We start from the raw sequence: 14783 nt of genomic DNA on the forward strand, positions 1-14783 counted from the left end.
GTCCAAGTAATAATACTTCTTTTTGTCTCTCTCCATGTCCTGTGAAATAGGTTTGACTTCTAAAGATGACTTGTTTTCCTTTCCTGCCATTAGAAATTTCATCAGCCTCTCTGGATGAGAAAGTCAGCAGGAAAAGATCACTGTTGTTGATCTTGGTTTTAACTGGACTGACTCAGCCCTGTGGGCAGTTGAGAAAGGAGAGGCCTTTGTAAATGCTCCCTAGGTCTTTGTTAGACATCCCTCCACCAGAGGAGCCAGGTATGGGGCAGGTGTGGTAAGAACCAGGAGCTGGAGGCCAGGCTTATTTACAGCTGAAGCATTTAACTGGGCTCTGAAAGCTTCACCATATCTGCGCAGGCCTTTGATTCCAGCTCACTAAACAGACTGGGAGGAGGCAGGAAGGGGACCAGGACCTTTGTCTTGATCCACGTTGGTAAGTTGTCCCCACAGTTAAGGCTGAAGGACAACACCCCATCACACCCCACCAACTCTGCAATAGACACAGTGGAGTGTCCTTTACAAATTTATTTGAATACAGAAGTCTTCCTTTCAGTTTGAGGAAGAACTATCTATGATCTGTCTTGACTGCTGTCTGTGACAGAATCTCTTTAAAATGGTAGTGTACGCGGATTTGAGTGAGGAAGGAGGCAAATCTGATCCTTCCGTGTTTTCTTGCACATGGAGATGAATATGGGAAGAGTGGGCGTGGTGAGAAAGAAGCTCCCTGTCCAGATTCCCAGTCCTGAGACGCGCCAGGTTGGGCAGCGCTGGCCCTTAGCCCTAACTCCCCTCGAGTGGCGAGAATAGCTAGGGGGGCACCGAGCAGGCTCCGAGTCGGGCTTCACACCCCGGGAGGGGCGCTAGGACCCAGGCACTCGCCGGCTCCAGGCGCGCCTGGGGAGTGAAGGCAAAGAGGCTCAGGCTCGCGGCCAGAGTCCCTCGGAAGGACCGGCCCCTTGGCGCGGGGCGGGAGGCCCGAGTGCGGAGTGCGGCCGCCCTGTGCCCTCTGTGCGGGGCTGCGGTGCGGGCCACCTGCACCGCTCGATTGCCCGGCAGCCGCCAGCCTCCAGCATGGACCCTCCGAACGCCGGCCAGGTGAGCCCCGAGCGCTGGATCTGCACGTCCGGCGAGCCGCCCCCTTCCACCACCCCCGAGCCCAGAGCTGACCCTGAACCCCTTTCGGACACCCTGCAGCTCCGGAGGGGCTTCTCCCCTCTCCAGCCTCTCCATGTACTGGTGCCCAACGTCCTTCTTCCTTCCCAGGAGGGGCGCGCCTCGATTGTCTGCTGTAACCGTCCGATTTATAATTTCAAATGGTACCAATCACCCACCAGCAGTGCGTCTGCGTCTGTGTGGCGCTTTCCCTGGGCAAGAGCCGACCTGCAGCGCCGTCGGGCCAGTGGCACTGACTCCTGTTGCGCCCCGAGTTTCCCACGCCGTCTCTGGGCGATCGTGGTGTCCCTGCCTTCCTTTGAGTGCTTCCAGCGGCTGCGTAGCTGCCATCCCTTCCGAAAAGCTAGCCCCCGCGGCCCCAGCCCTCGGCTTGGGTGGAGCGTGCCCTCCGGGATTCGGGGACCCACGCCGCGCGCGCGCGCGTACCCAGCTCGCGGGTCCGCGCTCGCTAGGCACCTTGACCTGCTGTGAAGTTTATACTACCAGCCTGCGGTGGGGGAGATGGAATGTAGCTTCAGAGAAGGGGCTCACACTGTGGGCTGTAGGAAAGTGCGGGTGAGAAGGGTCCACGGTGCAGGGAGGCGTTGGACCAAGGCAGAAGCTGCCTCCCGGAACTTGGGGTGGGGGCGGTCCTGGTGGGCGTCGGAGTGCCACCTGAAAGTGTACGTAGTTACCGGGATCAAGTGGACACGGTCCTGGAGTGTTGTGGGAGGCGAGGCTTGCGTTAGCCTTTATAACAGCTTGGCTAGAGGTATTCAGCCTGCCCAACCATTCTGCTTCCGGCTGAATCTGACAGGAGTTTACTGTCTCCAGATTGGCAAAACCAGAAAAACATCGCAGAGGAGTTGTTCTGGGCGAGTTTCTAGGGCTGCAAGACCACCCGGTTGAGTGGTGGCTAACCGGCCCCCGACCCCAACCTTGGCGGCCCGCTGGATCCGGGCACTGGGGGGCGTGCCTGCTCTGATAATAACTGACACGCCTGTGCCAGAACCTGAAGTTAAACACGTAGTGCAAACCTAGAAGAGACACTTCCTCTAAACTCTTGTGTGTTGTGTCAACCAAAACATTTACACAGGGCCCGAAGGGGTAGGTGAGGGGCAGAGGACCCGCCCTCTAGGATTGTATAATCTGCTGGTCAGCATCACAAGTTCTACTTGACTGCCCCTCTGACCTTGAATGAGCTGTTTTAACTTGGCTCAGTTTTCCAAGAAGCAAAACAGAAGAACGGTAATTCTCCAGCAGGGGAAAGAGCATTGCTATTGGGAAGCCTGCTACCTGAGTTCCAGCCCCACCTGTACCAGCTTTGAAACTTGGGACAAAACACATAACCTGTCTGGATCTCAGCTACCACAAAAAGGCTCAAAAAGATCCTTTAATTCTGGGAGTTTCTGTAACAGTAATTTGCCACGCTTTGATAGCTTTCCCATGCTCACTGCTTCTTTGGAGTCTAGATTGTACTTGGTTCCATAGAGCATACATGGACCAAAGAAATACTGGATCAGAATCAGAACTGTGGGTGAACTGTATTTTAATTCTATTCTGTTTATAGAGCTGCACAAATCTTTCAGGCTTAAGATCTGTGGAAATAAGCCTGGCTGGTTTAGTTAATACTTAGAATGCCCTAGGAAGGACCTCAAATAGAAAGTCCTGTTTTAAGTCAGAGTATGGTTGCATAAGGAGAAGGCAATGGCAACCCACTCCAGTGTTCTTGCCTGGAGAATCCCAGGGACGGGGGAGCCTGGTAGGCTGCCTTCTTATAGGGTCACACGGAGTCGGACAGACTGAAGCGACTTAGCAGCAGCAGCAGCATGGTTGCATAAAAGGTTCTGTCTGTGCATTTGAAAGACCTTTGCCATAACCACCCTGTTAACCTAAGTGAGTAGAAGAGACCCAAACTGATCCTTCAATAGAAGAGGGCTGGTTCTACTGTGTATTTCATGGAGGCACCTTGGGTTATACCTGATGAACAATATATTTACTTACGAATGACTCTGTTAATATTAACTTCTCAGAAAAGCAGTTTATCACTTCAGTAATGAAATAATGAAATTGTCTTTAGAGGACTCATTAAATATCAGAATGCCTAATATTGCTAGAGTTTATTGGGGTAAGCACTGGTTTAAAAAGCACTGCCTTTTTATTTAATTTCAGTAAGGAAAATAAGCAGAATGATTTATTATGTTTTCTTACAAGATAATTTTTTAAAGGAGATTAAAAAAAAGTAAATACAACACAAATTAAGGAAACCTTGTTTCTTCAGGTTCCAGAGATGAATAACATCATCATTACCATAATGGTGCCTATCTATTAAGCACTTACTATCCACCACGCATTGTTCTAAGCACATTATATACATAGTCTCATGGAATCCTGTCAACAACTTCTGAAGGAAGTGCTATAATTTCTTTCAACCTACTGGTGGGGGAACTGAAGCTTCTTGCATGTGGTCACCCAGCTGGTAGACAGTAGAGCTCCTTGGGTTCATTTGCAATAATCCAAAGGATGTGTAAGATGGAGGAGGTGGGGAGGGAAAAAATGTGATCACCCAGCTGGTAGACAGTAGAGCTCCTTGGGTTCATTTGCAATAATCCAAGGGATGTGTAAGATGGAGGAGGTGGGGAGGGAAAAAAGTACCTACTGAGTGTTGACTACTTTATACCCCTCAGTGCACGGATATTAATAAACATTTTATGAGTTGTGTTTTTATTTTTCTAGGTATCTTTTCTTGCTTTTAATATGATTTGGGCATCTTTTAATATGAGCAAAGGCTGACCTCTTTCTTTTTAACTACAGTACATAGATTTGCATGTAGATGGACGAATCATTATTTGTTCAACCAATTCCCTGTGAGTTGGCACTTGGATTATTTCTAAATTTCCACATCACGTATGGGGCTAGCACTGTGGGTCTTCATGTTTATATATTTCTGCACACCTGTTCAGATATTTCTGGTAGATTAATTCCTAGGGGTGAAATTGTTATTACTATGTAGTATGTATTTTTTAATAGATGCTGCCTACTTGTGTTCACAAAAAGAAATGTAATTTCTGATCTGGCATCCTGTTCTTCCTTTAACACATTTTCGGGCTTTTGATGAATCAGTGTATCTGAGTGGGTCTCAGGTGTATCATTTGTAAAGTAGGATTAGTAGGATGTGTTGGTTTCAAGGTCTCTTCTGCAAATGTGTACAGTTAGAGGATGAACAAATAAAATTGTCCATATTTGACTTTTTTTTTTTTTTTTTTACTTCAAAACCATAAGTTTCATGTGGATTTACCTAGCAGCACATGAACTCCTGAAATATCCATTTTTGGTACCCCAGGTTTCTAAGGACTTCAGTGTGAGATATGGCTTTGCCTTATCTTGCATGCAAATCTGTGTCCTGCTCTCTTTTTGAAAGGGCCTCAGTCCTGCTGGATTAAGACCTACCCTAATGACCTCATTTAATGTTAGTCACCTTTTTAAATGACCTCTCTCCACATACCGTTACATTCAGAGGTACTTGAGCCTAGGACTTCAGCCTGTGAATTTGGCAGGACACAGTTCATTCCATAACACGTTCTCTGTCAGATGGCACGTACTGAGGTGTCGTCACCTGTTTTTATTTGAGAGGACAATATGTTTCTGAAGCTACATCACGGAATCCTCTCTCTTTTCCCATCACATCCTCCCCCCATTGCCTAAAAAAAAAATGTGTGTTTGTGTTTTGTTTTTTTTTTTAATTCCCTGGGTATTCTTTAAAGGGGTCCAGTATTCATACTTGTGTCAAGTAATCTTTTTTTTTTTCAAGTAATCTTTTATTAATGGCATTGAATCTCATGTGAGACAAGGTGACTATAGGTGGGAGGTGGTAAGCGTTTGATTAAGAGCTTGCCTCCCAAAGCAGGCTGCCTGGGTTTCTAATCCAGCATCATGACTCACCAGCAGAGTTTTATCATCTGTAAAATGGGAAGAGTAACGCTTAACCTTACAGGGTTACTATGCTGATTCAATGAGATAAGTATGTAAAGTACTTGGCCTATACTGCTGCTAAGACCTTCAGTCGTGTCCAACTCTGTGTGACCCCAGAGACGGCAGCCCACCAGGCTCCCCTGTCCCTGGGATTCTCCAGGCAAGAACACTGGAGTGGGTTGCCATTTCCTTCTCCAATGCATGAAAGTGAAAAGTCAAAGTGAAGTCGCTCAGTCATGTCCGACTCTTAGTGACCCCATGGACTGCAGCCTACCAGGCTCCTTCATCCATGGGATTTTCCAGGCAAGAGTACTGGAGTGGGGTGCCATTGCCTTGGGGGCTCAAAAATGGGACTCTGATTACTTCGCAACTTCAGAAGTCCATGGGCTCAGTGTGGTCTGCCCCAGCCTGTACCCCAAGGGTACTGACAGCCCAGAGGCTTTGCTCTTGGAGTTCCCAGGAGCACGTGCGCATGCTGTGGTCTCATAGTTGTTGAATAACCATTGTAAATGTTCAACAGCTCACACACATTAAAGTCACAAGCTCACAATTCTATCTGAGAGCTGAAAAGCAACACCAGAGACCATTCCCTCAAATCGCCTATTAAGATGATAGCCCCATTTCAGCTGAGGCACCCAGCTTGGCAGTCAAAGTGTTAAATGTGAGAGCAGCATTTCGGTTTTTCTGAGATGTATCCTTGCCCATTTTAATGCCCCTGGAACCAGGGTGTGTTTTGCAATCAATGGTACCTGAGAGTTAGAAACATTTTCCCATTGATCTGCCTGAGAAGATAACCTCAGACTTACGTTCTCACCGCAACTTTTCCTTGGAAACATAAGGAGTTAAGACAAGTGTGGATTGCTCTATACCTGGGATGAATTATCTGTCTCGATTATTGTGAAACTCTAGATTCCTGGGACCACTCTGGGACTAGGAGAGCTTGCAGTGGTCATATGGCCTTGGGCCTGCTGGACTAGAGCGATATGGAGGCCAAAGGAAACCAAGGTAGCGGGTTCTCTGGAGCTGAACCATACACGTCACCTCTAGTAACTGTGTGCATCCCCCGAAGCAGAGGAAGGCCAAGGCCAGATCTGCGTTGGGAGTAGTTGCTGGCCTGCCTATGAGACCACAGACACTGTACGAACTGTATTTCCTGTCCTGTCTCCTGCTGTGAAGCTAAGGAAGGGCACAGCTAGGAATTCAAGGGTGTTGTGAATTGATTACCCATCTGGATCTGTGACGACTCCTGCTGGTGGGACAGCACTTAATCAACTGCTGACGGCCAGGCAGTGGTTGTGATATACTTGTCATTGCCTGTGAATGCATTTACTAAGTATTACTTTCTGATATTTTCAACTTTTCAGTGGAGATAGGTGCGTTGTTGATGATACATATCTTGAATTTAATTATTGATTCAGGTGATTTCAAAAAGGTTACACTGTGATTTGGCATTAAAACAAATAATTGTTTACATGGTTATACGGAGAGTAGAGGGGCTAGAGCAGGGTGGATAAATTTGATATTGATAAAGCAAAATATTTGTCATTGGAGAAATGATGCGATTTCAGTTTTCTTTTTTTGCAAATGCCTTTAATATGGAGCCAAATGCTTTTAATATGGAAAAGAACCCACAAGTACATTGAGCTAGATTTATATTTTATTATTGAGATATACACAAGAGGATTACCTATTATGTCAAGTTACTAAACCAAAGGCAGGAGAAATTGCCGAATCCCTCAGTATAGTTGAAAAAATTCGAGGCTGTGAGAGGCTACTGGAACTAATTCTTGTATCTTATAAGACTATTATTATGCCATTATGGGAGAAGGCAATGGTGACCCACTCCAGTAGTCTTGCCTGGAGAATCCCATGGACGGAGGAGCCTGGTGGGCAACGGTCCATGGGGTCTCGAAGAGTCAGATACGACTGAGCGACTTCACTTTCACTTTTCACTTTCATGTACTGGAGAAGAAAATGGCAACCCACTCTAGTGTTCTTGCCTGGAGAATCCCAGGGACGGAGGAGCCTGGTGGGCTGCCATCTATGGGGTCGCACAGAGTTGGACACGACTGATGTGATTTAGCAGCAGCAGCAGCAGCAGCAGCATGCCATTATGTCATAATTAAATGGGCAGCATTTTTTTTTCTCTTAATGGTACATAAAGTGATGGTGTTTTGTACAATCAGTGGTATCTTAGATTTGATTGTTGTTGTTGCTCAGTCGTGTCCGACTCTTTGTGACCCCATGGACTGCAGCACACCAGGCTTCCCTGTCTATCACCATTTCCCAGAGCTTGCTCAAACTCATGTCCATTGAGTCAGTGATGCCATTCAACCATCTCGTCCTCTGTATCCCCTTCTGGAATATGGTAAAAGTGGTAAAGAGAGGTCTGGAACCTAGATGTCCTGCCTCACAAGCTTTAATTTCCCTTGCATTCACATTCCTTGACCAAGGTGTTATCGGTAGCCTCCAGATTGGTGACAGAGTCATCTTCATGACCCTGAGAGTGAGGAGCCTAGGCTGCAAAATTTAAGGAGGCCTTCAAATACAGGGCCAGCATCTGAGAGTGAATACCTTCTTAAAATGGCAATCTAGTTATCTTGTCCTAGTCCCAGCCCCGGTTTTGAGCTTTGAAAAAGATTTCAAAGTTTTCCCTAGATGATTAGGAAAATTAAACTGAAGTATAAGTGGATGAAAAAACAATCATCTAAAACACATGACCAGCCAGTGTCCTCCATTGCAAGTATGAGTGCTCTGGAGTGAGACCTGTGGAGAGCATCACCAGCAGCGGTGGGCACGTTGCTAAGAAAATGACCTCAAAAACACACAGTGTGTGAGTTCTTTACCCTTGTACGTGTGTTCGGAGGCCATGGCTGACTAATAGGAAAACAAATGATTTTTGTAAGTTTCTAGGCTCTTTTACTAGTTCCATTTAGCATTTTTAAAGCGAAAATTCAAGGCCATCTTCCTTGCAATGGCATGGAATGTGAAGAGGTAAATTCAGCACCTCATCAAATCGCCTCTGTTTTGAAAAACTGCACAAAAGATCTTCTCAGTAACCCAGGAGTGCCTTAGAAGGTTGGGGAGTTCTGGATCCTGTCCTAGCTAGTGGTGGGGTGATATGAGGAAGATCAATATAAATAATATCAATGTAGACTTTACTATGAGCCTCTTTGGCAAACAAGCCATTGAATGGCATTTCTGCCTGAGGAGCATCCTTTAACAATACACATTTTTCTGTCTCAAAGAGGAAAAACTCAGTTTTATCTCAGAATGGCATTTTCCAAGGGGCAGTGCCTGCTGAGGTATTCTCACCATCTGTCTTTTGCTGAGCAGGCTTCTCCATTTAAGGAAGGGTATTTCAGGTATCAACAAAAGAGTCTGAAATGCAGTACTTGGATGCAATCTTAAAAATGACAGAATGATCTCTGTTTGTTACCAAGGCAAACCATTCAATATCGCAGTAATCCAAGTCTATGCCCCAACCAGTAATGCTGAAGAAGCTGAAGTTGAATGGTTCTATGAAGACCTGCAAGATCTTTTACAACTAACACCCAAAAAAGATGTTCTTTTCATTATAGGGGACTGGAATGCGAAAGTAGGCAGTCAAGAAACACCTGGAGTAACAGGCAGATTTTGCCTTGGAATACAGAATGAAGCAGAATGAAGAGTTCTGCCAAGAAAATGCACTGGTCATAGCAAACACCCTCTTCCAACAACACAAGAGAAGACTCTACACATGGACATCACCTGATGTTCAACACCGAAATCAGATTGATTATATTCTTTGCAGCCAAAGATGGAGAAGCCCTATACAGTCAACAAAAACAAGACCAGGAGCTGACTGTGGCTCAGATCATGAACTCCTTATTGCCAAATTCAGACTGAAATTGAAGAAAGTAGGGAAAACCACTAGACCATTCAGGTATGACCTAAATCAAATCCCTTATGATTATACAGTGGAAATGAGAAATAGATTTAAGGGACTAGATCTGATAGATAGAGTGCCTGATGAACTATGGACGGAGGTTCGTGACATTGTACAGGAGACAGGGATCAAGACCATCCCCATGGAAAAGAAATGCAGAAAAGCAAAATGGCTGTCTGAGGAGGCCTTACAAATAGCTGTGAAAAGAAGAGAAGCGAAACGGAAAGGAGAAAAGGAAAGATATAAGCATCTGAATGCAGAGTTCCAAAGAATAGCAAGAAGAGAAAAGAAAGCCTTCCTCAGCAATCAATGCTAAGAAATAGAGGAAAGCAACAGAATGGGAAAGACTAAAGATCTCTTCAAGAAAATTAGAGATACCAAGGGAACATTTCATGGAAAGATGGGCTCGATAAAGGACAGAAATGGTATGGACCTAACAGAAGCAGAAGATATTAAGAAGAGGTGGCAGGAATACACAGAAGAACTGTATAAAAAAGATCTTCACAACCCAGATAATCACGATGGTGTGATCACTCACCTAGAGCCAGACATCCTGGCATGTGAAGTCAAGTGGGCCCTAGAAAGCATCACTATGAACAAAGCTAGTGGAGGTGATGGCATTCCAGTGGAGCTATTTCAAATCCTAAAAGATGATGCTGTGAAAATGCTGCACTCAATATGCCAGCAAATTTGGAAAACTCAGCAGTTGCCACAGGACTGGAAAAGGTCAGTTTTCATTCCTATCCTAAAGAAAGGCAATGCCAAAGAATGCTCAAACTACCGCACAATTGCACTCATCTCACACGCTAGTAAAGTAATGCTCAAAATTCTCCAAGCCAGGCTTCAGCAATATGTGAACCGTGAAATTCCTGATGTTCAAGCTGGTTTTAGAAAAGGCAGAGGAACCAGAGATCAAATTGCCAACATCTGCTGGATCATGGAAAAAGTAAGAGAGTTCCAGAAAAACATTTATTTCTGCTTTATTGACTATGCCAAAGCCTTTGACTGTGTGGATCACAAGAAACTGTGGAAAATTCTGAAAGAGATGGGAATACCAGACCACCTGACCTGCCTCTTGAGAAACCTATATGCAGGTCAGGAAGCAACAGTTAAACCTGGACATGGAACAACAGACTGGTTCCAAATAGGAAAAGGAGTTCGTCAAGGCTGTATATTGTCACCCTACTTATTTAACTTATATGCAGAGTACATCATGAGAAACGCTGGACTGGAAGAAACACAAGCTGGAATCAAGATTGCTGGGAGAAATAATAACCTCAGATATGCAGATGGCAGAAAGTGAAGAGGAACTAAAAAGAGGAACTAAAAAGCCTCTTGATGAAAGTGAAAGTGGAGAGTGAAAAAGTTGGCTTAAAGCTCAACATTCAGAAAACGAAGATCATGGCATCTGGTCCCATCACTTTATGGGAAAGAGATGGGGAAACAGTGGAAACAGTGTCAGACTTTATTTTTCTGGGCTTCAAAATCACTGCAGATGGTGATTGCAGCCATGAAACTAAAAGACGCTTACTCCTTGGAAGGAAAGTTATGACCAACCTAGATAGCATATTGAAAAGCAGAGACATTACTTTGCCAACAAAGGTCCATCTGGTCAAGGCTATGGTTTTTCCTGTGGTCATGTATGGATGTGAGAGTTGGACTGTGAAGAAAGCTGAGTGACGAAGAATTAATGCTTTTGAACTGTGGTGTTGGAGAAGACTCTTGAGAGTCCCTTGGACTGCAAGGAGATCCAACCAGTCCATTCTGAAGGGGATCAGCCCTGGGATTTCTTTGGAAGGAATGATGCTAAAGCTGAAACTCCAGTACTTTGGCCACCTCATGCGAAGAGTTGACTCATTGGAAAAGACTGTGATGCTGGGAGGGATTGGGGGCAGGAGGAGAAGGGGACGACAGAGGATGAGATGGCTGGATGGCATCACTGACTCAATGGACATGAGTCGGAGTGAATTCCGGGAGTTGGTGATGGACAGGGAGGCCTGGTGTGCTGCGATTCATGGGGTTACAAAGAGTCGGACATGACTGAGTGACTGAACTGAACTGAACTGACTGATTTCAGGTGTTTTCATGTAGCAGGCGCCAGAAGTTCTTAGCATGAGGTTACTCATGTTGTAGGAATCCATTCTGTTGAAAAGGCCATAGCACCCCCATGAAAGTGAAAGGCACTCAGTCGTGTCTGACTCTTTGTGACCCCATGGACTATGCAGTCCATGGAGTTCTCCAGGCCAGAATACTGGAGTGGGTAGTCATTTCCTTCTCCAGGAGATCTTCCCAACCCAAGGATGGAACCCGAGTTTCCCACATTGCAGGCGGATTCTTTACCAGCTGAGCCACCAGGGAAGCCCAATGGATCTCTACAATAGCAGAAAAGATCCCGTGGCTTCAGGGATTGCACAAGAGAGAAAAACAAGCAGGAACATGGGAGAGCAGAATGGGAGGAGAACAAGGGAAGGCTGCCCGGAGGAAGAAAAGAAGCACCATGTCCCAACCCTTTTGCATCACAGGACAAGGAGGACAATGGTGATGTTGTCTGGGATGCTGGAGGTGGTGGACAAGGCACTGTCTGCTCCAGGCCCTGCACAGGTTGCCTGAGGGCTGAGAGAACCAGTATCTTGTCATACTGTGCCATACAGGCAGTCCATTGCTGAGAAAACCCTGGTGGAAAGTGTAGCCGTCAGCAGGAGGGAGGCAGGGAGCCCAGGGCCACTGGCTTATCCTCCCCGCCTGCCTTAAACACTGAGCGGCCTCTTGTCTTGACCCACATGTAACTGGTCTTCTAATTTCTGCCCGAAGCCCTACCTCATAGGCTCGTCTGCAGAACTTCTCTCTTTTTCTGTCTGAGCAAGATCTGGAGACCAGGGAGAGCTACGGGCAGCAGAGGAGGATGTAGCCGAGGGTGGTTGCGTCTCCCCTCTGACTTCTCTTCCGTTAAAGGAGCAGGTTTCCAGTGCCCATGCAACAAGTTACTACTGAGCATCATGCAGGTAGCAGACAGTGTTTCTCTCCTCTTGGCGCTTACCTTCTGGTGTGGGGTGAGGGGAAAGAATGAGAGAGTGAGAGAGAAAGCAAGCAAGTCAGAGGGCGGTCAGCATGTCTGAGGGAGAGAGATCACCAGGGAGAAGATAAACCCAGAGAGGACTTCCTGAGGTGGGGTAGGGAATGTTGCTTTATTCACTTAGGGTGTTAGAGAAGGCCTCCCTGGAAAGGTAACATTTGAGCCAAGTCCCAGAGGAAACGGGAAGCGAGCTGTGTAGATGGTTGGGAAATGCATTCCCAGCAGGGAGGAAGAGTAGGTGCAGAAACCTTGAAGGAGTATTGCCATCTCCAAAGTGCAGTGTGGAGGCCAGTGCAGTCAAAGAGGTCACTGATGGCCTTGTCCTCTGCTGTGAAGACTCTGAGCCAGATGGGAGTGATGGAGCCTGATCTAAGCTGGGGCGATCATGCTGGCTGCTGTATTGAGAGTAACCTGAGGGGAGCCAGGGTGAAGCCTTGGTCCAAATAAAGCCCCACCTGGACGCCTTTCTTCATAACCTGCCTTTGAGTACCTCTAAGAGAGTTTTCTGGAGAAGGCAATGGCACCCCACTCCAGTACTCTTGCCTGGAAAAGCCCATGGACAGAGGAGCCTGGTAGGCTGCAGTCCTTGGTGTCACTAAGAGTCGGGGACGACTGAGAGACTTCATTTTCACTTTTCACTTTCATGCATTGGAGAAGGAAATGGCAACCCACTCCAGTATTCTTACCTGGAGAATCCCAGGGACAGAGGAGCCTAATGGGCTGCCGTCTATGGGGTCGCACAGAGTCGAACACGACTGAAGTGACTTAGCAGTAGCAGCAAGAGAGTTTTCAAGGGAAAAGGTAGGTCATGGTTTGTTAATTGAAAAATACTGCTCTACGTAAATAAACCTAGTCAGTGGACAGATGAGAACTAATGGAATCGTTGGTTGCAGAAATGGATCTGATAAATGGGGTGAAAGAAAGAGAGAGAGAAGCCTACCACCCGTGAATTTGGTGCTGTTGCCAAGTGAGGCACACTAAGAGCCAGGAGAAAGCCAGTCTTGGCTAATCCGTGATCTGACACACACCTGGGTGCGACAGATGTGCTCCTGCAAGCTTCCTTTCGCTTGGTCACAGCAACATTGGTCTGGTCTCAATGACTGCGTTCACAGGTCTGAAAATCCCACCATCGCACTGGGTCTAACATATGCAGCAGCTGTCTGATCTACTGGCCAAGGCCTTCTACAGAATTAAAACAACTGCTGGTCTCTTAATATGTATTCCAGAAAAGCTTTCATCAGCTGAAGTAAAAATAGACTCAAGAGTAACATCATTAGTAAAGAATAGCGTGCTCATTTTTTAGTCATACCATAGGTTGAGTGTTTAAAACAGCAGATAATTAGTTTCTCATAATTCAAAGCAAGAAGCCCAAGACCAAGATGCCATCAGAGTTAGTTTCCAAGAGGCTCCTCTCCGTGGCTTGTAGATGGCTGTCTTCTCACTATGTCCTAACAGGGCCTTTTTCCTGGCACTCATGGAGAGTGCTATGGTGTCTCATCTTTCCTTAGGGTCACCAGTCCTATCGGATTAGGGCCCCACCCATTATTTCCATAAAGGCCCTATTTGCAAATATAGTCATATCAAGCATTAAGACGTCAACCTTTGAATTTTGGGGGGCACTTCAGTCTGTAACATCAGGCAAATGTTGCAAGTTTTTTTTTTAATGTACCTTTAAAGTGTACAGTGTGCTGGTTTGGACAGAAGTGCAGCCCATGAAACATTACTGCAATCCAGATATAGTGCTGTTCTCTCATCTCCTCCCTTGTGCTTTTGCCCGTCAATTCGCAACCCCACCATAGACCTCAAGTAGCCAGTAGTCTTCTTCTTATTCCAGTAGGCTAGATTTATCTTTTCTAGAATTTCATATCAGTCAACTCGTACATGTAGCCTTTTGTGTCTGTGTCCTTTCACCCAGTGTGATGATCTTGAGATTCATTCATGTTGCCGTGTGTATCTGCAGCGTGTCACGTTTGATCACTGAGTCGTATTCTATTTTATGGATGTACTGCAGTTTACTTACTCAGCTGGTAATAAACACTTGGGTTATTTCCAGCTTGGAGCTATTATTTTAAACTCCGCTCTAGACCAGCCTTTGGGCATGTATTTTCATTGCTGTTGGGTGAGTGCCTAGAAGTGAAATCTCATGGTTGTAAGGTAAGTATATGTTTAATATAAAACTGCTGGGCTATTTACATTCCCATCAGCAATGTGTGAGAGCGCCAGCTATTCTGCATCCTTGTCGTCACTTGGTATTGTCGGTCTCTTGCATTTTTAGCCATTTGAGCAAATGTATCGTGATATCTCTTTGTGACTCTATTTGCAGCTTCACTAATGACTAGTAATGATGCTGAGCATTTTGTTTTTCATGTGCCTACTGGCTATTTTAATGTCTTGTATTGTGAAGTGTCTGTTCAAGGTTTTTACCCAGTTTTTATTTGTCTTGATTATTGATTATAAGAATTCTTTATATATTCTGCATACAAGTCTTTGAACATGTATTTCTTCCAGTCTGTGGCTTGCCTTTTTATCTTCTTAGGATTAGCTTTAAAAGAGCACACTTTTACACTTTTGTTGAATTCCAGTTTATCGAGTGTTTTTTCTTTCACGGTTTATGCATTTTACATTCTTTCTAGGTAATGTTTGCTCACCCCTAGTTTG

The 14783-nt window shown here is 45.7% G+C and overlaps 1 protein-coding gene across 2 annotated transcripts in view; it reads left to right on the forward strand.

Moving 5' to 3' along the window:
- The first annotated feature begins 887 nt into the window (after positions 1 to 887).
- PDE8B (phosphodiesterase 8B) overlaps positions 888 to 14783 on the forward strand; it is a 260561-nt gene continuing 246665 nt past the window's right edge. Inside the window, exon 1 of one of the 2 annotated variants that reach the window (XM_027552923.1) lies at positions 888 to 1095. In XM_027552923.1, coding sequence (XP_027408724.1) covers positions 1072 to 1095 — 24 coding nt within the window. In that variant the 5' untranslated portion in view covers positions 888 to 1071. The remainder of the gene's footprint in view (positions 1096 to 14783) is intronic. The other variant, XM_027552922.1, reaches the window with a different exon arrangement.

This window comes from Bos indicus x Bos taurus, chromosome 10, assembly GCF_003369695.1.
Source record: "Bos indicus x Bos taurus breed Angus x Brahman F1 hybrid chromosome 10, Bos_hybrid_MaternalHap_v2.0, whole genome shotgun sequence".
Lineage (NCBI taxonomy): Eukaryota > Metazoa > Chordata > Mammalia > Artiodactyla > Bovidae > Bos > Bos indicus x Bos taurus.